Source organism: Tenebrio molitor, chromosome 2 (assembly GCF_963966145.1).
Source record: "Tenebrio molitor chromosome 2, icTenMoli1.1, whole genome shotgun sequence".
Lineage (NCBI taxonomy): Eukaryota > Metazoa > Arthropoda > Insecta > Coleoptera > Tenebrionidae > Tenebrio > Tenebrio molitor.
In genome coordinates, this window is record NC_091047.1 from 8,611,754 (window position 1) to 8,637,252 (window position 25,499).

A 25,499-nucleotide genomic window follows, 5' to 3' on the forward strand; every position below is an offset into this window, starting at 1 on the left:
CAGAGGCGCTCAATACCCTGAGTGATAATTCATAACCAATACAAGAAGCAAGCGTCACGTCAGCAAATAGGTGTGTTGATGCAGCAGGACTCATCCTGCATAACAATGACAGTAAACACAGTCTCGATCTAACCCATAATACCTGCAGTGCATTCCTAATCACTCGCAGTTTACCTGCGTAGCTGCCAACAAATTTGTACACCGAAACACCGTTAATGTTGTCGGTGTCATTTGTTGCACAACAAACAACAAACACGACCCAAGGGTCACCGTTTAACCGTTCGACTCCATTTTAATCGTCGCTCGTTCCTGACCAAACAAATCGCCGATTCGTTTGGCGGAAACGGGAAAATAAAAAAGACGTAATAAAAAACAAAGCGCCCCTGTCGAAAAACCATCTTCACCTGGGTCGCGACCTAACTGTATAGACATAATGGACACACGATCCTCAGCATCTGTCCATAAAACTACCTGGAATGGCGTGGGAGACGGATGATCGAGTCCTCTCATCATTTTGTTTAATTTATGGATCTGTGAGCAGCTCATTGTGCAATTCGATATGTCTAAAGCTGAGTGAAATGTGCGCTTATATGCATTTTCAGGTTCCACCGAGCATAAAGCTTTGCATCACAAAAAATCTTTCAAGGTCGTTCAACTTTAGTTAGTGGTGATGAACAGTTAAGTGAGTTTTTCATGGATGAATCACGTTGCGAAAAGCTACGGTGTTGCATTGTGTTGCATCATTTCCCATGAAAATGACGGGAAAAGCTGAATTGAACGCATAATATGTGGGCTGATCCCATTCAATCCGGGCCCTAAGTGGGTTATTCGACTTTGTTTTTTTGACATGTAATTGTGTCAAAGTTGACAGTCGACGAATTATTTTCCGAGAAGGGGGAAATTTACGGCCGGTTCTTGCGTCGCTTTTCATTAACTTCGATTCAGCAATCAGAACCGAAAAATGCAAATTAAAACTGTAAATGGAGGTTAAAAGGCAAAAGTCACGACTCTTGCAAAATGACCGAAAATGAACCCTCCATTTTAATACAAATCGTAAATCTGGAGAATATGACATTTTGGATTGCGAATTCAGTTTGGTACACCTGTTGGTCGAACGTAGTTAGCGTTTTCTGATTTGCTGTGTAAGTGAGTTCATGGAAACGGATGGGTTTTACCACCTGCTTCAATTTAATGGCAATCATGGCACCCTTTTCTCAGTAGTAATTTTCATGGTGCAGACGTTTCTTCGAAGCTTCAGAAGAACCTGATGGAGATCCGGTTGAGGTCTGCAATTTCAGCAATTTGCCAAGAGACCAGTTGATGAGTAATACGTAAAAATTCCAATATTGCGACATTTTTCAGCTTGCCGTGACTAAAAACTTAGATTTACAAAAATTCGTGGAATCAATTTTAAATTATCGATAAAAAGGTAACTGTATCTGCACAAAGTGAGGGCTACTAAGAATTCTCAGATTCTATTTTTGAGACACCTATTTACACTAACACTGATTTATTTCACTTTTAGATGCATTGTGTTTATGTTTTGACATTCCTCACGTAAAGTAACGCTTAAGGTATAAGATTATATGGCCCTTTAAAAGTATTTGACCGGAGATAAACGTCCCTTTTGTCGCAATTGCAGTAGGCGGTCAGCCCAACCATAAATCATGCTTCAAGCAATTCTCTGTTGTGAATTCCAGAGCCGGCCTCAAAACAAATGCGTACCGATGAAATTATATTTATTTATTAAATATTACAATACTATTGCAAATCATCTTTACTGTTTTCAAGACACAAAGTACTAAAGGAATTTCGTTACAATCGCAAAATTTACAATAAACATCAAAAACATGTTCTATCACAAATTTTTAATCCCTGCCCTGAACCAAGGAAAAGGGATGCAGCTGCACGAGCCGAGACAACCATCTCAACGCCAATATTGGTTTCCATTATTGGGATAATTTTAGTGCTGCCATATAATCTTATACCTTAAGCGTTACTTACTTGTACGATTTTTATAAATTCAACTTTATGTCTGTCTGTGTGACCATAATTCTCAAGATTAGGGTCTAGGTACTAAAAAATGAACCTAAATCATTAGATGAAGTAATACATTCTAGGCTTAACTACTGCAATGTGGCCCATTATTATGTACGACGATGCAGGTATTTATGGCAGATAAATGTTTCCATGCACGACAAAATGTTTTTGTCAGACATTTAAAAAATAAGTTAATGGTGATTATCCCGATACTTGCATTATGCAATGCTTGGTCTTTTGTGTCTTTGAAAACAATGATTGTCTTGAAAGCATGTCGGACAAGATTTACAAAAAATGTTAACAGAATCTAAGGACTGGAATTCAATAGGGAAAGATATGTCAAAGGTTGCCTAAAAGAATGCATCGTTGTTTAGCTTTGTTCTACTCGTTTATGTTGTTTCATTAACATAAACATCGTTAAGCTCTCGAAGTGATTTGAACCAGCGATCCCCAACTAAATTCGAAATAATTAAATTTATTGTCTCAGTTACAATAAAACGTGATTGAAAATTAGTAAGAATAGTAGATTGCAAAAAGTTGTAAATAATTCAGACTCAAAAGCTTTTGTACCCACTCTAGGAGTGTCAGACTCTCATCCATAAATACAACAAAAGAAACATTGTTATTAACTGTTAAGTATTCATTACATCTAATCGAAGTGCTTCTACACCGAATCAATGTGCTGTCCAGAGCACGGTGTTCCTCTATGCACGAAATTTAATTCTAACTACGATATTTATTTGTTCGCCTTTGTGTGTTTTCCTCTTTTGTTCTTTGTTTACTATTATCTGTGAAGTTTATATTCAACATTTTAATTAAATATGTACATTTCGTTATCTCTCTTTAAATTTATGATGCAAGCCACACAAAGAAACTAATCTGAAGTAAAATCTAAATCTTTGTTTTAATTCCCCATAATCTTCACTTATTAAATGCATTATTTCGACACAAATGTCTCATTTCAACCATAATTAAGTAACTCCTCTGCTTCAGCAATCTGTCCAAATCCACAATTTTCGTGACTGAGGTACAATTTTCACTAACGCAATCAAAAACGTGTAATTTCAATTAAACGCTTGCATATTGTGCAATTAAGGAAAATGAAAACACGTAAACGCAGTTTTTTTAATTAAAATTTTCACAAGACTTGATAACGTTGTGCAAAATTTAATACATTAAGATATTTTTGTCTATCAACCGGGTGTATTAATTGTATATTAAAAGTAAATCGAACTGGTGATTCATTAAAAATAGTTGAAGTTGATGTCATTTGTGCTAAAAGTGATTTGTTTAATAGAAAATTCCAGATGGGTCAGCTCAGGTCATGTACATTAATTTGTATGTAAATGTAAATATCTCGTACCCATAATTGAGTGTTTCGTCCAACAAGTTCACATCTTCAGAACCATACTTAGGTTTGTGAAATCCATGACGCCAGTGCGGTAAGCGAGAATTGCTGATATAACATAATTATTTAATTATTCTTGAATTTGCAAATATTGAATAAGGAAATGTCTCAAGAAAATTCGTGTTGTGTAACAATTCAGATTCGAATTACTCGATTTTACCATAATTGGGTATCTACTTTAAAATAATTAAATTCACATTTATTTGCATATCTCTGCGCTAATTTGTCAAAAACTGTGCTGAATTGATAATTTCTTGAAACAACAACAGGTTTATTTTCAGAGAATTCTAATTTCATTACCATAGCGGAATTGAAGCGTAAAAATCACAAATTGCTTATTATTACAGTCAATTATTTTCTAATTACATTTAAAAAAAATAAAAATATAATTTATGTCACCACCAGCATTTCTAGATGTAACAGGTCACTGCAATAACAATGTAACGTGTGTGATCAAGTGGCCTGTTTCTTCCATTTGGCGTAGCTTCATCAGCTGTCAAACCGTAAATATCAAATGTCACAAGCATATGCGTGAATTGTTTCTTTTTGAAATATCAACAAGAGTTCTCATGGTTTTCTTGTTCCGATGGTTTTTACTTTAAATTAATGATTTAAATTGAACGACTGATGATTAATTCAAAGTTAGGTTATGTATCTGAAGGAAATGTCAAACCGTACAACTAAAGATGCGACCTGCGTTTGTCTGCGAAGGGAAAAATCACATCCAGCTTGACAATACATTTATTTTTTGTACGCTCGTTATTAATAAAAAGACCAAAGATTTTGAAAAAGCAGATTTTTTTGTTTTCAATAGATGTTTTCAAACATAATTTCTTCTTGTTTTAAATATGGCATGGTATCGTATGCTATGGTATGGTATGGTATGGTATGGTATGTTTGAAATATGTATCTCAAAAAATGTATGCTTTCAAGCCATTGCTAAACACTGTTTGCACTATTTGTCATGACTGTTTTTACTTATTTTCGTCTGTGTTAAATCAAATTAGAGTCAATTGACGTATTCTTTGTTCTAACGGGTGTAATAGGCGTGATTACGAGCGAGGATTGAGTGATTGTTGGACCCGCGGAGTGTGCCGGAGTACTATTATAATTCCGTGAGGAAGGAATGTTACGTGTTGCAAGTCACGCTCCAATGTGAACGCATCGCGTGGAATTTTTCCTCAACTGGCCATCTCCGATCGTTTCCCGGTAAAAAATGTTCCCTCCGACCGGGGAAGAGTGAAAACTATAACGCGCCCTTGTTACTCTCCGTGATCTCCTTTCCAGCGATCTCGACCTCACTCTTGCTTTCGGGTGTTAACCCAAATATGACTATTCCACGAAGAGGTCAGTTCGGGGCAAATGACCAGACTACGTACGGATCGATTCTCGTCTACCGTGCAGACGTATGCTAATTTGGCCAACATAGGGGCGCATAAATTTGGCACACTTTCACAGGTCATTACCACCGGCGGGCCGGGAGGGCGATTTTTCCAGGCGGGGATGCTCCCGGGCCGTGGGGGAAATCGACGATATGGAAATGGTCCGAGGTGCAGTAAAAAGTTTAAGTGTGAAAGGTCAGCGACCGGCCACCAAACCGCCGAAATAACAGCCCGTCACGCATACTGGTTACTTACACCTCCCGCTTACAGGCGCATCTTTAATGAGTTTTGGGCGGCAGCTTTTGCTGCCTTTTCTTTGTGCGGACCCTTTGTCGTCTTCCACCTTCCGAAATTGTACTTTCGGGGAAGGGAATGCGGACCTAAGCTCGTTACACGCCGTGTTACTCTCGGTCGGTTAACGAGCGTTTATTTCCACATTAAAAATTAATCCAACTAAAGTGTCAATTACACGCAATGAGCACCATTATTTTGAACTGATCCTTCTCAAGGACCGGATTGCTTAGACTTGGCATGCAAGAATTGTTTGGGTTTGGGCGAGGAGCTTTGCGGAGGTGCCGGAAACTGCGGAATGTGTGCAGCTCCCACAAAATTCAAACGACAAAACTGATTCTCACTAATCACATAAGCTCTTGTCTAGTGTATTACTGGTTGCAGCAATGGGAACAAGTTATTTAAACAATAATTTTAATTTGCTTAACTTACACAAGTGCAATGCTTTTAAATAAATCACCATTTCTTGAAGCCAAATTTTTACACTTATGCAAATTGGAACACAAAAGTTTCAATCTAAAATGTTGTTTAATCCTTTGTTAATAATTTGAATGTTTATTGTAAGAGGAAAATTAATAAACTGTATGTTCCAAAAATAAACAATTTCATTAGTGTCCCTTACAAGACAAAATGGTGGAAAAAATGTAATGAACTAATACACAAAAAAACTATGTATGTATACAGGGTGTTTTCGAAGTTGAGGGATTCCTTGTAACACGAGGTACTATACATTATTCTTAAGAATTTTAACCTAAATCTTCTTAGTAAAATGTTTGTATTAACGGAGATAATTGATTGTATATTTTTATTGTTTTCTAAAATTCCGGTCCTGTCTATTTCTCCGCTGTACTGACGTGGCCCAGGATGATGTCTTTCTGGAAATCGCTCTGCGTACTCTCTGGACATCGCAGCTGCATTCTGATAACGTGATAACATTGCCCATATAGATTAGCACCATATCTGTGAGCTCATTATTTTCGTAATGATACAGCCATTCCGACTAATTAGGTGACAACTCTGACAGTATTTTTGATTAACGTCCATGCTCATTTGATTTTTTTTTTGTCAATTCTAATTTATAACAAATCAGCGCAAATTTTAGCAGGACCGGTTTCAAAAATTTCAAAAAAATTAATTTATTGTATCTTCATTGCCGTACACATTTTACTAAGATGATTTTGCCTAAAACTCTTTAGAACAACGCATACTATCACATGTTAAAAGGAACGCCTCAACTTCGAAAACACCCTGTATAGAAAGATACAAAAATTATGCACAACAGCATACTATGTGAGAACGTTTAGAAATGTTGGCTAAATTTATAAATTAAATATAAAAAAGAAATTAAAAATTAACTATGTATACCTAATATAAATTCAGGGTACCTGTCACAAGCCTTACAGGTAAATGTGAAGCGTGACAAAATTGTGGTCAAGCAGGCCATGGTTTTTTCTCTCTATTACAAACGCAGGTCATCTTTTTAGTTGGCAATTTATTTTAAATTAAATCGTTAATTTAGAGTAGAAACCCTTACGTAAAACCAAGAGCATTCTCATGTTCTGAAAAGCACTGTTTTTTGCGAAAGAAATAATTCACTCCAATGCTTGTTCGCTGAATGTATGACATTTGATATCTATGGTTTGACAGCTGATGAAGCTACGCCATACGGTGACGGAAACAAAAGCAAGCACCAGACTACTTGATTGCATTTTTTTTAACACTCGATGGTATTCCAACTTCCCTAAGGCAAGGAAACAGTTTGAATTTTGTCTTGAAATTATTTAACTGTTGAATGCTTTCAGTAGTATTTTTTTTCATTGTGATGAGTTTGTCTATAACTTCATTACTTCAACCGACGTTTCTTGGAATATTGAAGAAGAAAACATTCTGTGATATAACTTTTAAAAGAATCAAAGCAAAAAATTAACAGAACGTTGCTTCAAGATGATCAACTGGAACGACACTTTGACTATGACCTCAGTTGCATCATATTTCTTAAAATATCAAATGTAACTTATTAGTTTTTATTTTGATTTTCTTTAGTTCATACTTAGAATTAGCTTAATTGCTAAGCATGTCGTTCAAATTTTTGTTTAAAAATATGAAAATTGGACATTTTAACGCAACCACAAAAGCTAATTATTAGGAATTATTTTGGCAAAATTTCACTACTTTTGTAATATTAAAACATTCACCTCGACATTCACGGTTGGTTGATCTATTGGATTTTATTTTTTTAGTAAATAGGTACGTTACATATCATTAATTATTCACACTTTTTACTCTTCCTTTTTTTTTGTTAATTAATTATTAAATAAAAACCATTTGATTCGATAACAGTTATTTAATAAATAATAAATAAATCATTAAATTGCAGTTCTAACAATCAGATAAATTGAATACTGTATTTCATAACTGTAGTAAATGTAGTATTGGTAGTAAGTAATAAATTCCTTTGCTGTACCAATAAAGTGTATTTAAACCAGAAACAAAAATTATCTTGTTGATTGCTTACGCTGCAGATATTGCCATAAAGACCCCATAAGTGATCAGCTTTTTTAGATCTTGCGGTCTGCTTTGAGTAAACAGTTGTACAAGATTATCCTGCAGCGATAAAAAACCACAATGGTCAAATCTTCAGTGCTACTATGCTTTGACAACAGCACAAAAAACCGAGATTGCATCTAGCACCAATCTTATTTTCTTCCCGTTTCTAGAGTCTCTGAGTGACAGATGGTTGTCGGTAGCTTGTCCGTAAAAAACCTATTTGCCTAAGCTATTATAGCCTTAATTGATCTGGACCTTATACGGCGTCCGTTGCAAACATTTTGGCACAGAATTGCCGTCCAAACCTCACACGGCGCAAATATATGCCATGTTAATTGACCAATTTGCACAGTCGTGTCTAGAAAAGCTCATAATTATGGCGAAGAAGGCACGGTTCCGGGCGAATGGCGTCTCCATTTATGGCACAACATTTGCAAGTTTAAGTTGATCGGTAAATAAAGAAGCTTCAGTGTAACTGTGCAAACTGTTTCTTTTTCTTGGACCGTTTCCAGCTGGTCTAATCTCGTTAGTCGTATAATTAAGGCAGTCACTTGTGGTGCAACTTGACAAAATTAAACGAGGGTCCTCGTAGGAAGGACCGGAACCGATTAGACACAACGATCGTCCTGACGCGGTACCAACACCGCTCCATTACACATTTTTCGTGTAACTTTTCGTCGCGGTGGTCGGAGTAAATCACACTTTTCCAGGACGGGAACGAGGATAAATTCTAATTAAAAGTATTCATAATACTCAGACCCTTTCAGGATAATGTTGTGGCCATCGTAAAAATGTTAAGACGCTCCCTCTCTCAACTAAATCCGTATTTATGTAGGGAAATTGTGTAATTTTGTCTTGTCTCCTGGTATTTACATAACACCGAAAGATTTCACGAAAAAAATGTACGCATAATGAACTTGTTTTCGAGTGGGAACCTACACTCTTTCCAGACGAACAGTGATCCAAAACTGTGAAACTTTTTAACACACGTTCGCTAACTCATGAAATTCCACATTTTTGCAAATTAAAAAAAAAACACTGTTTGTCTTGTATTTGTAAACTTGTAGCAGTCAAGGAGGCCGTGAGGTCTGATATCTGTCAACTAAAAATGTTTGTTTCATTATTCAGGTTATTAAAATTTTAAAACGTCCAGAAGGAAATTAATGGTCTTATTAGCTAGATTTATTATCTAAGGTACCGCACTGATGGTACAATCCACACGAACCTATAAATTTACGAAAATATGTAAATTGTTTTGTTTCAATTTTATTTTCGGTAATTAACTATTGGATGTTCATTTAATTTCTCCTCAAAGTTGGCGTTGAAGAGTCGATTGTGAACGCACCACCAGTAAAAACACAAACAACGCAAAAAGTGAGGTTAGATTTGAACAGCTGATCTCTAATCCGTGGTGCGTTCACAATCGACTCTTCAACGCCAACTTCGCGAGGAGAAATTTAATTGAACACCCGATATAAAAAATTCTGCATTCGCGGGCTACTGTTATTGGTGCATCCCGGCACTCATTACTTTAAAGTTTGTGTTAAAAATAAATATTTCAGGAAATTAATGATCATTAGTTTAATCGTTGAAGAGATTGTTAAAACTGATACATCAAAAATTAATAAATCGTGTTAGTCTGTTAGTAGAAATAGGATGTAAAGAATAGCCATAAATTAACGTCAATTAAAATATGTTAACAATAACAAATAACTTCCGAGGATTAATTTATTTCATTAATAGATAATATTGTTGTTTATTTTAATTAGCATTGTAATTTATTAGAACGAAAAGATCGTATTCTTATTGTCTGTCTTTACTAAAGCGATTTTGTGGGTTGTAGATTACACGTGGGCGGAGAAAAATGTTTGGAGGATCACAGTGTAGTAAATATTTTTGAATAGCTGGCACTAGTCACATTGCGTTGACCACCCTTGCTGAGCCACCCTTGCTGAACCACCCTGGTTATTTATGGAACCGATTCGACCCACTTTTGCGGGAAAATTCGTTCGTGCAGATTTAATTAAAAATGTAACCCAGCGTTCGTGTTCCAAATAGACCACCGAGTGTGGGTCCTTAAACCCATTAGAACATTCCGCACAGTAAACGTCCACCTCCTGGTCGAATCCGCGCTGGTACTGTAGTATTTTTTATAATCTGCAAAATGCGACGAAGTGGTCTTAAAATATCGTTTAAAACACACACGCCTAATTTACATTCGACGATAAAATCAACGGTTTCAATTTCGCCACCCGGAAGAAGTAAAAGTCCTGATAAGGGGTCAATACCACGAGAGTTCACAGCACCCCTCAATGCCGGTACAAATCGATAGATCCAATTACGCTCACAATAACAATCTGAATAAGATTTTCCAGTTAAAATCGTATGAAAAAAACGAGTCTCGGAGCGGTGTATAGGTGTGTCCAGTTACAGCTATCCAAATTCCGAAACGGGAAACGGTACCTCTGTTTTCATTTGGTTTTGGTACGACGCAGTTGGTGATTATGTACCGTTACGCTATGGCTTCATTTTTACGTAATTATTTGAATTAATTGTGATCTGCGGGGCACGCCGACGAATCAGTCGGGTGCCAAAATTTTCCAAAATATCTGTCGGGGTACCTACTGCTCTACGCAACATGATGGGAACTTACCTCTGATAGTGCTGGGCATCGTAGCATATCCTTCACCAAATAGTCTCGATGCACTCAAATTAACAAGACAAAATTACACGATTTAAGTACCGTGGATCATTACAGTGCACAAACGGAAACGCCGAATTAATCAAATTAACAAACTAACAAAATACTGGTTGAGGTGCAGGTACTCGAGTTATGTAATTTGAAGAATCGCCGACTTGAACACTATCCCACTGGAGATTTTTTTTTCTTGAACGGTCCGAAAATTTCCCAAAACATGGTGAAGTGCTCGATCAGAACCGCTCCGAAGAGGCCATCTGCGAAAGAAAACGCACACGATTAGTTTCATTTGCAGACGAAGTGCATTGACTCTTGTTACTTAGATGACATCTGCATTTGCACAGATTGAATTAGTCATTCGTGTTCGTTACAATGAGGAAAAATCGCGATTTACGCGGTGTCATTGCTCACGACGTCCATAACACAAATTATAATTTTATGTAATCATTTGAGTCGACGGTTGGAGTTTTTGCGTACGGACAACAAATACTTAATAATCTCCCACGCTTACAAGAGAGAGAATTAAATAACGATTGATGGTGTGCCGTGTACTGCGGGAGACATTGAACTTATATTTGCGTGTAGGTTGGCAACGCTGGAGCGTACGCACTTTTAGCTTAATTAATCTTGCAGCGAGGTGTCTTTCTTTTCTATGGAAAAAATTACTTCCGTCATTTGAAGTGCCTGCAAAGGCGCAAAGCAAGACGGGGGTGGTAGGTGGTTGATACGAACAGGATCTATTAATACACTACGCCCCGTTCATTTTTGACACACTAAAGTTGAAATTTAAGTTAATTAAAAAAAAACAGGAAGTTTTCTCGGTTTCAAAATCGCATCTTCGCCAAACACACTACAACAGTTTGGTTTTGCGTCATTGTGAATCCTTTAATGGCAGATCTCTGACAGAACTGATTGTTGTAGAAGAGTCCATGCACGAATGGTTCGAGAATTGTATAGATTTAACAACTTGATGGCTTCTTTAAAGTGACAATTAACAGTACTGTCTAAATCGTACCGACAAAGGCAACTTGCTGACTCATAAATATTTGTTACTTTCTATTATATTATTCATGATATGGGAACATGCTTTTTACCGAATTCTTAAAACTGAGTCTAATAACTGCTTTTAAAAAGTACTTTCAGCTACGATGTACATAAAAGAAATTATCGTCTGGGAACATGATCTTGACAACTGTTAATCAAAACTTAAATTCAATCTGGTCTTCGGATACCAGCCAGATCCCACACACACCCAACACAAGATCAAGACGTTAGTCTTGTATTACGAAACTGACCAGTCATTCTTACTTGGTGTATACAATAATACTGAAGTGCAGCGGTGTAATTCATTACCTAGCTGTATTATACCTACCAAGAATTTCGAATAGCTAAAAAAAGCAACTTTCATAATTTTATTTTTATAGAAACATCTAAAAAAAGTTCCTTTCAAAATTTCTTCGGTGTAATAATTCAACAATGCATACGTTTTTCCAACAATTTTTTGTATCCGGTGTTCATTTAAATTTCCAATCAAAGAGTCGATTGTGAACGCACCACTCGTGTAAAAACGTAACCCCCAATTTCATAATCAGCCTAAAGTTACTTTAACATTAAAGTTCACCATTTATCATAGAAACATATTGTTGCAACAATCCATTAAAGTCACGTTAAGATAAAGTCTTTAAGTTTATTATGAAACTGGCCCTTAGATTTAAACAGCTGATCCGTAATCCGTGGTGGGTTCACAATCGACTCTTCAACGCCAACTTTGAACAGAAATTTAAATGAACACCTGATATAACTCTATTTTAAAATCATGAGGAATATTCTGTTGTGGCGCTAAATCCAGCCAAAAAAGAGAAGGTCCTTAAAATTTTCAACTAGGAGGAATTTTAAAATTTTGGATATCCATAAGAGTCTCATTTGTGCTTTTATAACTACATTACTTATTGAAGAATGCTACGTTGTAGACTTAAGCGTCTTATAATTAAAACGTTACTTGTCAATATCTGCCTTCAATATTTAATCGCTAACTAGATAATACTGGTTAAGTTCTTTCAAACAAAACCCAACACATAATTAAAAAAATTATAATAATAGAATATCTTGGTGTTGTGCTACTGTGAACGGTGCATTAAGATTAAAAATCGTTTAACTTTTCACATTTCTACTCAGCTAATGTCATAAAGTTAACGGTCATCACTATCTTTGTTGATTTCTTAATTTGTTTTATTTATTTGTTTAGAGTCAATTTATAACTTTATCTTCTATTTTTACCGTTATTACCAAGCGTTTAAGTTTTTATATTACTGTAGCATGTTACAGCACTCCCATTCATGTTTTTGTAACATGTATAAACAAGTTTCTGTTTTTCTGTGATCAAAACTCAGGACCAGATTACTAGATAAGCTAAATTACTTTGGATGTCTTTTTTGTGTATAAATTAAGGTAAATAACTTTTTTTTAAATTTCGTGCACACGGACGCAATCGTGAAAACAGTAATTTCGTTTTTTCCCCCAAACATAATTAAATTGAGCTTTCCTGATGTTGCTCATCATTAGCCTTTAGCCATCCGTTTTAGCAAATAAAATCAATGAACATCGAATGAATTCGTACCGGAACATATCGCATTTAAAATCAATTTGGTCTTTTCAAATCCAACTAATTGGTGTCATTTGATACCACCATAAGAAACTAAATTGTTGATGTTGTTGACGAATAAAAACACATCGCGATGATTTACTATCAGGTCTGTAAAATTTAGAAAGTGGAGTATGAAATGACTTTTGCTTACATAAAAAATCGTTTATTTAATGGACTGGATGGAAATATCGAGCTGACAACAAGAACAACTGTGTTTAATCAACAGACAAGGTGATTATAAAAATTGCAATTATGCTGAAATTTGCATTGATCTCGTCGGATCGATCATTTTCATTATTTACTTTTAGTAGAAAAAACTCTTATTAATTAATATCCCTACAGATTTACCAGCTGTAAGGTTATGAGTGAGGTCACAAGAAAATTTGTGACGTTTTTTTTACAGAAGTATGTGTTAACATTGCATTAAATTAAATGCAACAGTTTGAAACATAGAAAATAAAAACTTGACAGACCGCCAGTGTTTCTGTCGTTCAAGTGAAAAAAATTTTAATTAATATTTGGGAAGGTTAGATATTTTTATTGTGAACTGTTGGTTGCACTTAGGACTCGCCGTTTGCAATTTCACAAGAAAAGTTGCAACCTATTCAAAGCACAATTCGAGCACGCCGATAGATTCTTTTCAATGTCAATGACACCGATTTCTTGGACAACAAAAACTTGGTTTCCCATTCTTCACGAGTTTGTCTCGTGCGACCCTTCGATATTTATGATAGTTTTGCACAAACGCGACCTGGTGACTGGTCAAAAGTGCATGGACTCTTGTCTCTCGTCAAAATCCTGTCTTTGTGGGAGCGTTTGGGAAAATAGTTTCCGTGGGTTAAAAACTGGATGGACTACCTTGGGGATGATGCGGAGTCCTAGAAGGGCGTTTTTTTCTGGCGTGTCGGGAAGAGGTCGAGCCTTCGGGCTCCACACGCTATCCACCACGTGTCTTTCCGGGACACCAGCACTGATTCGAGGAGCGCGCACTATTCAACCGGGGGGCGCGATTCCTCCCCCACAGAGCCGGGGGTTGCGTCGGCTATCACACACACACACGGAGTACGGGAGCGGGTTGTAAACGCACCTGTTGTTGCGCGGTGCGCCAGTAACTGAACGGCTACGGGCCAGGTGAGGAGGCAACAGAGGTCACTGACACACCGCCGACTAACGGAACGCCGGTTAGCGGTACAAGAGCAGTTAGCTTACAGGACTGTGTGTATGGACAACGTCACTAGGTCTCACACCGAAGAAGAGTCGACCTTCTGCTCCTCCTGCCGATGCTGATGCAACGCAAACAACGGTCCGGCCTTCTTCTTGCACGTGGCCGACGCCGGTAGCGCTGAGTCTCGTCCTGCGGACGGAGTCGTCGCCAGGACGAGCGCGTTCAGCGAGCGATGAATGGAAGCGAGCGAGAGTCGACGCTTTTTTCCCTCTGTCGCCGGTTAAATCGAGTGGAAAGAGGCTTTCCGAAAGTGCGAGATTGGCAGATGCGGCCTTGTCGCAAAGATCAACCACGGCTTGGGTGCTTGTTCCGGCGTTGAACTCACCACCTCGAGGCGAAGAATTTCGCTGGGAGGGTCGCCGCTCTTTGTTCAAGTCTCGCCCAGAGATACACCGACATAGCAAATGATCGTTTCTGTTTTCGACGACGTTATCGATTTATACCGCAATTGCAGATTGATTTGACATCGCGGTGGACGGAGAAAACCAAAAGTCACTTCGTAGATCGTTTCTCACGGTTTTAATTACCAATTTAAAAGTGGGACAGATCTGTCCATAACGATCACATCTTTAGTTAACTACAAAAGATCTCTTATCTTTTTTAAAATCTGCGCTATAGTACAAGATTAGTCGTAGTATCTAGTAGTAGATTTAGTCCTGGCCTTGTAAATGTTACTTATACAGTGTGGAATAAAATGATTTACATGTAAATTTTCCTGTACCGCTCTACTTTTTTTTTGAAGTGCCGAACTATTAGGTCTGTCAATAAATGTCATCAATCGAATTGACAATTTACTAAATTGAATTAACAAACGTTGGTGGCCACTTTCAACACTAGCTGTGACTTGCTTTTGTTAGCTCCTTTTTAATTTCAATCTCAACTTTGCGTTCATATCATCCCTTCGCAATAAATCACATTTTGGATTTTGGAATATTTTGAGGTTAGGCTTTCTTTTTTTTGTAGAGCGGCATTTTGTATTTTTACAAGGGTAATGCAAAGGTAACTAAAACCTAAATGAATAAATGTAACCTGACGAACTTACAGACACCAACCAAAATTACACAAGTCTCAGTGGCTTATTCAAATTTTTGTAAGAGTGTGTTGTAAAAAAAAGCTGTAAAAAGAGTTATTTCTTTATTCGTAATTTCAGTCGTGATTGAATGACAGAATGTGGAAAAATATTTTGAAAATTTGTGGCAATACTGTTTGACACAAGCCATTGGGATGTGAGAAATGAACTGAAAATTGTGAATACGTTTATTTCAGCGTCATCTTGCAGTTATAAATAACAGTATAGCGCACATAGGTAAACAAGTCTTACCATAAGAATAAAATAAAATTTATTGAAAAAATATTTGTAGGTCGTTTGTAAAAGTGAGGTTAGATTTAGATTTGACATGACATTGACACACTGCACAATGTGGAAATGTAACAATAAAATAAAAAGGCCAACATGTTCTTGTTGTTAGATATAACAATATTTCTGTTGACATTTGCACCCGTATGAGTCAATCTACGCGTTGACTTGTATTTTTCATTACCAAAAAAATGCAATTATTTATTAGCTATAACTATGATGTTTTTAGTTTTTATTCACTCACTTACCCAGCTTAGGCATGGAAAGAATTTGCTTATTTGTTATTAGAATGTCGATTTCACTTTACCTAGAGAAGAGAAATAATGTGTGAATAATCTCCAGAATTTTGTAGGAGTATCAACGTTAAGAAACAACCGTTTAATAAAACTTGTATTTGAGTATTGACTCTGTTAATAAGAAAGGAGTTAAAAAAGGGGAACTTCTAGGGATTATCTGTAAACAATTTTCTTTCCAACTATAGTCTCTACTTTCTATCAGATTGTTTTTTAATTTTTTTCCAATATGAAAGTTATGTAAATCAAACTAGGAGTAAAATAAAATATAAATTTTAAACAATGATCAAAAACTGGATTAAAATTGAGACAACTTGCAAGTCCAACTTATTTTTTTCAAAAAGTTTTACTTCTACGATGACGAAGTGGCTCAAAAATTTACTTAGAAAGTACAAATCGATTGTGAACGCACCACAGATTACAGATCACGGATCAGCTGCTTAAATCTAACTTCACTTGTTGCGTTGTTTATGTTTTTACTCTGCAGACTGACGAGTGGTGCGTTCACAATCGACTCTTCAACGCCAACTTTGATGATAATAATACATTTAAGAGAACACCCGATATAAGTGGAAAGTAAGGAATAAAATGTCTTAAATTTATGTAGTTGTGTTTCATCATAAAAATACCTGAACAGGTCAATGTATATTTCTGAGAGGTCATCATTTAGCATAAATTACATTTTTTTTTCATCCAGTGGCAGCGCAAGTAGGAATCTCAAAAATCGGCAATAGAAGTCAAATGTGATTTTTTGAAAGGTCTCTTTATCCTGTATCCAGTAATGAAAGCATTTTTTAAATCGCTCGATTAAAATAAAACAGTCAGTAAATTTCGATAACATCGACAGGCGAGAATTGGACAGGATATTACAGATTATTCGTAATTTTTTCGACGATTTTCAATTCTGTTTGACTACCTGACAGGTTGATGGGGCTCATTTTGAAAATTCGAAATTTCATTAAATATTTTAAGTTGTATGTAAAACATATGTATTTATTTGAATGTCTCCTGTACAGGTAATAAAAAGATCTTTCAAAAATTAATTGACCCTTGTTTCTATTTAAAATTTTTGAGTTGTTCTACGCGCCACCACTGGGTGGAGTAGAAAAATGTAATTTATGCCAAAAGATTATCGTTTCAAAATTCAAATGGACCTGCCTGAAGATTTTTGGCAAAAAATTAACGACATAAATTTAAGGGAATTTATTGTTTACTTTTTACTCGCCCTGAATATTAGGCACATCTTATAATTATTCTATAAAAAACTCATGAAAACTTTATATTTATTCACGTAAATAAATAAATAATAAGAGTTTTATTAGTTGTTTGGTTGCCTGGTATATAAATTACAATTGTGATAATTAATAATCTTCAGATACAACATACAACACCAACATAACATTATTTTTATATTGATTAAAGCAGAAATTTTTAATTTGATAAGCTAAAATGTAGTTAAAGGAGTTGGTCGTAAACATTTTGAACTTGAATAATTGTAGAATACAAACAAGGGAGTTGATTTTGATTTTTAGTGGTTTAGACATTTTACGAAACAAATTACATATTGGAAGAAGCATTACGAGTAGTATATGGGCAGTCGACTAGATTTTTACTTCTGCCTTTTTGCAGTATTTTTTTCAAAGCCTTTCGATTCTATCAATAAATTTATCTTTCACTCCTAGGCAATTCGTCAGGGTTTTAGTTTTTAGTTGATACCAAAATGTTACTTCTTTATACTTACCAAGCAAAATATAGTTTGCTTTCATACCAAAACATAAGAACTGCGGAAAATTACAAAACTGCAACTATCGAGCTGTTACACAGTTTGCCTTGGCAACAGGACGAAGTTTTGCAAAAAGCTTGCTACTCTACGCCCTTGCGATGTTTCTATTGATCCGTTAAACAACTTTCCTAAAATAAAAAGTTTACTCGAAAGTAATAAGATTGCAGTCATTAGAATTTTTCAATAAAATGGGAATATAATATTTCTTAATGCGTAATTCTAATAAAGTGAAATTTTAAATTATGCTCAACATAATAAAATTCCAAACTTTTTGACAATAGACTCAGCAAAAGGGATCCTGCTCAAAATTAATTGCAAAATGTAACTGAACGGTAGTTGGTATAAAACTTTGTCTCAGTGCCTTCCAATTCGAAGAAGAGGACGTCAGATCCGGGAGGAAATTCCACAGACTAATTAATTCTCTTGAGCTCCGGAGGAACATTCGGCTGAATGCATAATTATTATTGAGGATGTTTGAAAAATATGCCGAAAATGATGAATTATTGTTAATCACGCCAACAAAAATACCAGAGGCGGCAAGATAGAGTTTCATGTTTGTTAATTACGTTAATTTACAGTTTCAAATAAATTGCCACATAATGAACATTAGAGTTGTAATTTTAAAACCATGAAAAATTCAAATAAGCGAAGCAATGACGACATTTTTGTTAAAAACGTCAAAAACAGGTAGATGCTTGTACAATTAATTTTCTTTGACAACAAAAATAATACCAACAAAACGGGATTTTATCTTAATGATTTGTCTAAAATAAAACCGAGAAATGAGAAGAGTTTTGACCATGAAAAATAAGCTAAAAAATTCCAATCAACCAAGCGGAAATTTATTAAAGTTAACTGTAGCCGCAAAAAGTTTGTTCTGTCAAGATTTAAGTCGGTTTAAGATTACCGAGGACCTCTAATACCAAACGATTTGCTGTAAAACAACAGAAAAATGTTAACTGCAGGTCGGATGAAATAACAACATAGAAAGGAAGCAAACTGGAGGCGGAAGAAATGTAGTAAGAAGGGGTTTTTTTAATTCAAAGCATTTTAAATTTTGAATAAAAATATTTTAAATATTTTTTAACTCTAGATAAACTAGCAATAACCTTCCAAAGCTTAAACATACAGGGTGTTAGTAAATGATTGTGAATAAATTTCGGGGTGAGTTCCTTATGAAAAATGTGGTTTAAAACCTAAATAAAATTTTTCGTTAAAATGAGTAGTTCTCTCAAAAAAATAAAAAAATAAAAATAAATGTATTCTGGCATATCCGTATTTTTTTTTGAAATACTGCAAAATAATAATGGTTTAAAGAAAAAAATTAAAGTTGAAACCAATTTAAAAAAAATATATTCAAAACTAATGCGATTTTACGCAGACAAATGAACTAATTAGAGAAATTCTCCAACAGTGGACTACATTTTCTTTTTTTGAGAAAACTACTCATTTTAACGAAAAACTTTATTTAGGTTTTAAGCCACATTTTTCGTAAGGAATTCACCCTGAAATTTATTCCCAACCATTTACTAACACCCTGTATAGCGGTGTTCATTTAAATGTATGTATCCTCAAAGTTGGCGTTGAAGAGTCCATTGTGAACGTACCACTCGTCAGTCTGCACACTAAAAACAACGCAAAAAGTGAGGTTAGATTTAAACAGCTGATCCGTGATCTATAATCCGTGGTGCGTTCACAATATATTCTTCAACGCCTACTTTGAGGATAAATTTAAATGAACACCCGCTATTTTAATTGTGTATTTAATTTTTTTAAATTTTATTCGATACTAAACTAAATAAAAAATACTTAAGAAGAAAGAAAACAATGATTAATAAACCAATGAGTGCTAATGTTGTCTCAGTAAACATTATTTATTTTCTAGCAAGGAGGGTCATATTTGTGAATCTGATATTGTTTTTCCGCAGAGTTGAATCAATACTTAAGTGGTGGTGGATATCATGAAAGATTTTCTTCGGATGTGTTTCCCTTACTTTATTAATTAACCATCTAAGCAAAAAGAGGTAAATAAAGATCCGATGCGTACCAAAATAATAGAACGCGGAGTCTCCGCTAAATAAATTTTTTTAACTCGCAAGAAAAACTGTTGAACGCAAAGTAAAAGACTCTTCAAGAATATCTCGTTTTCTAGGAAGTAATATATTCAGTGTCAATATTAAATTTTATTTTCTTTCCTATTAACACAGTATCAGCCATTTTTCGTTTGTTTGAAATGCGACACTAATAATTCGAAATCGAAATAATAAATTAGCATGAAAGAACCATCAACAAACAGAACCACACTTTTCAGGTCAAATTCCTTCTTGCAATAACGTTCGAACAAATAACATCTAATGATGGTATGTCACCGTAACAGTAAGCGGTCATGATTTTCTTGTTTGTATAGAGGTATCAAGAATCGTGGAACTATTGAATTACGTTGAAAAATCCATTTTCTGGTCTAGAAAATACCAGTACCATTACCGATTTTGATTCTTCCTTCTTATAAATCTCGTAAATCTTTTTAATTGATCGTTTCTTGCAACAAAACGAGGAAGAAGAAGAATAATGTAAAATGTCCACATTTCTCATTCGTCTGTAAGATCGCCAGTGATAAGCAACACAAAAACTTATTGCAAGAAGTGGCACAATTTTTATTGAATGGTTGTCTTTTCTTAACCTACAATTAACAAGCATAATTTCTTGATCATGGGCTTCACAAGACTTCAGTCGGCGTTTTTCTTGGGTATATTAATGATGGAATTAAATAAAATTGACATGACTGACAGGTGACAAGTGACAGGTACTCATGTAAAACATATTGGTATTATTAATTTTTACATTGATTGCTTCCGTTACTTTTGATATATGAAAATAAATCTGGTTCGTTAGGTACAAGCACAATTACCACGTTCGATAACAAATGGAGTTAACCAGACAAACTATACTTTTCGAATTTTTTTTTTTTTGAAAATCTGTACCACCGAAAACGAGTGTGGAATTTAATATTCCTTTCGTGTTTCAACAAATGCATCTTTGGTAAAAACAAACATGCAAAAATATTTGACAGGCGAGCTTTTAACAGAGGACAAGATAGATAACACGGCTTTGACTGAAGGATTTCCTCATATCCGGTTACAGCAACAGCCGTTCCAGGAGCGTTCGTTGAACAGTAAATTAATACTGTGACAAACCCGGCTTGATTTAATCCTAATGTATCACAGTCTAACGTGTTTTTTTTTTCAAGAGCCCCGATCACATTTCACGTCTAGTCCTACCGCGGAATCTTACCCAATTAATAATTTTAAGTAGTTTTTTCGCCATTTCGGTCTTCTCCCACAATTTGGAAGATTTCACTTACCGTTAAAATAATTACAGAAGTAAACGTATTTGCATAAATACCATTACACGCTGGTGTTTAAATATTGGCCATTAGCAGCGTGAGGAAATAAAATAATCAAGTACCGTTCCACACACAGTGGAGGACTGAAATCACCGTCGACAGTCAAGAACCAGATTTATTCTTCTGGACAATTATTTCTGATTTATTTATTATTTTATTATGCGTTTAGTTTTTATAAAGTTGTTAGGTATCATCAATTACGTGGCAAGAACTGGTTAAAAGGTACAGTTAAATGTGTTCGTGAGGGGCCATCCGTGCGAGGAGCCACGCAAACCGTGGTAACGAAATTGAAAATAAGAACTCATCATGGACCGTCTTAATTGCAGCAAACACTGTTGCAGTCGGTGCGAAATTAAATGAAAGACTAGCGGTGCCACTCTTTGGATGCAGTACCGAGGTGGTGATTGTTGTAGTCGGATTTTGACAAGCTTTGTCATAATATGAAAGGAAGTTGTTAAATTAAAAAATAATCGAACCTCATCTTCCCAAGAGAGCCGAAGGCGTACGAGCAAATTAAAAACTGGATGCGGAAACCGTTACATTAGCTTATCGGTCGTGACAATAAAGATTATTTATTTTTTTTGAGGGCCCGGGGCCGAGGAGACTACACACGAGAGGAAAAAATCAGTTAACATAAAATAATAGAGCCGGTGTATCCCAATGGGAAAATATTAAATTACTAATTTCGTACCGCAAGTACCACTTATTTATTCGTCATTACAACAAATCAGTTTACGAGCATAATGGGAATGAATGAAAATGCACAGTAATAATTTGTTCTCAAACATCAACGGCTTGCGAGTTCAATGGCTCCGCGTGCTTTTTACGAAGGTATATATTAAGAATTTATTATAATAACAATCGCCAGATTCTTCATTACTAAAATTATAATTGCATACACTAATAGGTCCCGCTAATTAGAGATGTGTACCGTATTTACACGGTTTCTCCGGGCCGGGAGATGCAATTAGCTTCAACTTGATCAGGAATCGAACTTATCTGATGACGGAATTGGCGGCCCTAAGGCTGTCTATTATTAAAATAATTTTGATTTATTATTTTAATATTCGGACCGAGTACGTGGATGGAATACGATTGGCGATTCGTGAAAGTGTAATTTTACAATTACAGGATGTGTCGTTCAGGCGGCGAAAGAATCTCCATTGCTCGAGTGGATAAAATTTGATTAGGGATGACGATAGTTTCTTATGTATCTAGATCATTTCCGGTATCTTATCAAAACTTGTGGAAATTACATGCGGTCTCTCCTAACCAATTCAAAGTTTACCAATTTCGTTGTCAAGTTGAAAATCCCAGTAGACTGTTATTTCGTCTTTGTACGAAATGTCATTTTTGGCATTTATTGCAATGACAACAAAAGCGCCGAGCAACAAAATTTTCAACAGAGAGAACAATTTTTTAAACACATTACGTTTCCTGACTAGAGTTTATATCTATTTTAGAAGTATCTACTAAAGGCACTAGTAATAGTGTAGACAAGATATAATTATTTTACATTTCCTTATGACTAATAATAAGCCACAAGACAAGTGACTTTACTGTTGTTAATGTTTTTGGTTTTACCACAAATTACTGCAAATATGGGTCAGAGACTTAATAATTAAAAATAATTAATAAATTAAATGACCCTAAATTTGTTATTTTACATTTAATCTTGAACATCTAATACAAAAATAAGATATTATTTCCCCAATATTTTGCATTCACAATTTTTCGCAAATATTTTGTGGAAAAAATACTTAACTAAAGTCTGTCTCAATTCTAAATTTCCACCAACACTGCATTCTACGTTGGAAATACAACCGGCAACACTGTTTGGTGAAAAATACGTCAGATTGTATTTGTTACGTTATCTGTCAATTTCCGTTTTTACAACTCAAAATTTTAGAACAAAGGAATAGAACGAAAACCTTTTTTAAAATGCAGCAAGTAGGCAGGTAGAAAATCAAATTCTAAAAGCAAAATAAACTTATGAACTAATTTTAATGTTTTCGAATCATGTTTATAAAACAATTACCTATATTACCAACTTTGGTTATAAGAATCCCCAATTTAGAAATATTTTTATTTTGCCAACATAACTCAACAGGTGGTGGAAATTTAGAATTGAGATAAACTATAGATATACCTACCTAATTCTAGATTTGCAAATGTACCTTGTTTCATGTAGGGTACAGAAATATCTAACAGAATCTCAGAAGTGAATTCATTTTATGACAGAAAAAATAACATTATCTACGGCGTAGGCTTAACCTCACTTTTATCACCATGCAATATTACGTTATACGTTATTTATCAAAGTATAACATGTTCGTAATATAATCTGATGCTAAATATAAAATAAACTTCAGCCATAACTTTAATTCCGTTTAAGCAGTTTCTGCTAAAAGAAGAAATTAAAATTACTGCCTGTTGTTTAAGAAACTGAATTAAATTGTTTGGTTGTTGGGTTGGCACCTCTGGTCGGGAACTTGGGATGTCTCTTTCGGGTCAAGTCTAGTAGAGACAGGTCAGATTAGGTCATGTCGTGGGTCAGCAAGTTTTTTTTTAGATTGTTTAGTAATCTGTTAAAATGTAAGTTTCATGTTTGTGTTGTTTGATTACTTCTATTGTAGTGATTTCCTTTACTTATTTGTCAAAAACATATTTAAATAGTACTGTGTTTTCAAATAAATTCGAAATTAGAGTAGGCTGTGATTTTATTATGAAGTTGGCAACATGCAATTTTTACAGACAGCACAGCAATGTCATTTGACAGCATAGTATGCGTGATTATTCTGATCGTGACACAAATCTATTGACAACTGTCAGTGCTAAAAGTCTACCAAGCGTTAATAGACAAAATATATAAATCACAGCCTACTCTAATTCCGAATTTATTTGAAGGCACGGTACCAACGTTACCATTTGCTATTGTCAGTGAGGTGTTACTGAGTTAATAAGGTTAGGTTATGTTCTGCATTATTTTGTATTTGTTGTAAAGTGTTGTTGAGAAATCACTAAGTGCAACAATTTTTGAATAAGTGAAAATCATCATCATCATGGGTATGTATAACTGTTTTTAGACCTACTGTTGGAACAATATTTGAAGAATAAAATACGACACAAATGAAATCGTTGTTGCATCCAATCTCGTAATTAAATTCCAAATAGTAGCAGCCATGTTTTTTACTGAAGTGTATTCAGCAGTGGGAATAACTCCGTAGGGCATAGATTTGATAGAGAGATTCATGCCACAAAGAACTGCAAATAAAAGAAGCAAATAACAAACTTTAATTGCGTGTCCATTATGTGGAACCAATAAAATCAGACAAACTAAAAACTAACATGTTTACAGCTATTTCTTCACGAAAATCATCAAAGCAAAATCGCTGTTAGAGACGAGACGGAATATTTAACCAGAAACTTCTTAAAAGATTAAGTACTTTTTTCAGTCTTTTTTTTAGCCAAGAATTTTTAGATTTATTTGAATATCGACTTTAGAGCTAGACTGTTCATCTGTTACTTACCGTTATTAAAAGTTTCTTATCTCGAATCTCGAAGTTCGAGTTTTTTCGGTGGTCACGAAATGCACTGCACTTTTAATTACCGATACTTTTACCACACAGAATGAGAAAAAATCGTCAACGCTTGTCAGATTATTCCAAAATATATATTTTTTTAATCAGCTCAGTCTTGCCGTTACTTCTCAAAAAATTTGTGGGGATAAGTCTTTACAAAAATACTTATTTGTGTGCAGGACCGTATTTGAAATTTCAAATTGTTTTGATGACATTCAAAGATTGCTGAGTTTTAAAAAGTGACTCAACAAAATAAAACGCGAAAAATGTGAATCTCGAAAAAGGCATATCAGAATAGATGATCGTCTGTCCAGTTATGTGGACTGAGTGACAATTTCACCCACACAGATATCTTCATGACTTAATTTAAATTCACAGTAAGACAATAGTACAGTTAAACTTAAATCTCGATGCAACGTGTTCTTCCATAATAAAATAATATGTAATAAACTTTAACGTTAAACACCTGCAATTCTTAAACTCGAATCTTTAAAAGTTATTATCTCACACACACAACTTAAAAGCTTATGGTACAGCAATTAGACAGCTGTCAACTATTCAAACATCTGCTCGATCTACGATTTATTATATTAAATTGGTAAACTGATAATATCTGTTCGTTGGTTGGAGTAACTATAAAGAACAGGTTAGTTTTGATTACTCTTTAGATGGAAATGGAATCCTACAGAATATCTTGATGTACATTTCTTTCAATTCAGCCCACACAAGAATGAAATCCATGTCATTTTATTTTGTTATAAATATTCCTTCATGTATACAACAATCAGTAAAATACGATAGTAAATAATAATTTTTATTGATATTTGATGATTCACACTAACAACCA

At 34.9% G+C, this 25,499-nt stretch overlaps 2 protein-coding genes across 2 annotated transcripts in view; one reads left to right on the plus strand and one right to left on the minus strand.

The window, feature by feature from the left end:
- Hr3 (Hormone receptor 3) overlaps positions 1–14,083 on the minus strand; it is an 85,741-nt gene extending 71,658 nt beyond the window's left edge. Inside the window, exons 1-2 of the mRNA XM_069040287.1 lie at positions 13,869–14,083; positions 10,322–10,623 (exon numbers count right to left, since the gene is read on the minus strand). Of these exons, the coding sequence (XP_068896388.1) occupies positions 10,322–10,340 (19 nt within the window). The 5' untranslated portion in view covers positions 10,341–10,623; positions 13,869–14,083. The remainder of the gene's footprint in view (positions 1–10,321; positions 10,624–13,868) is intronic.
- The window catches only part of didum (dilute class unconventional myosin), a 140,405-nt gene that overhangs the window by 92,745 nt on the left and 22,161 nt on the right, over positions 1–25,499 (plus strand). The window lies entirely within an intron of this gene.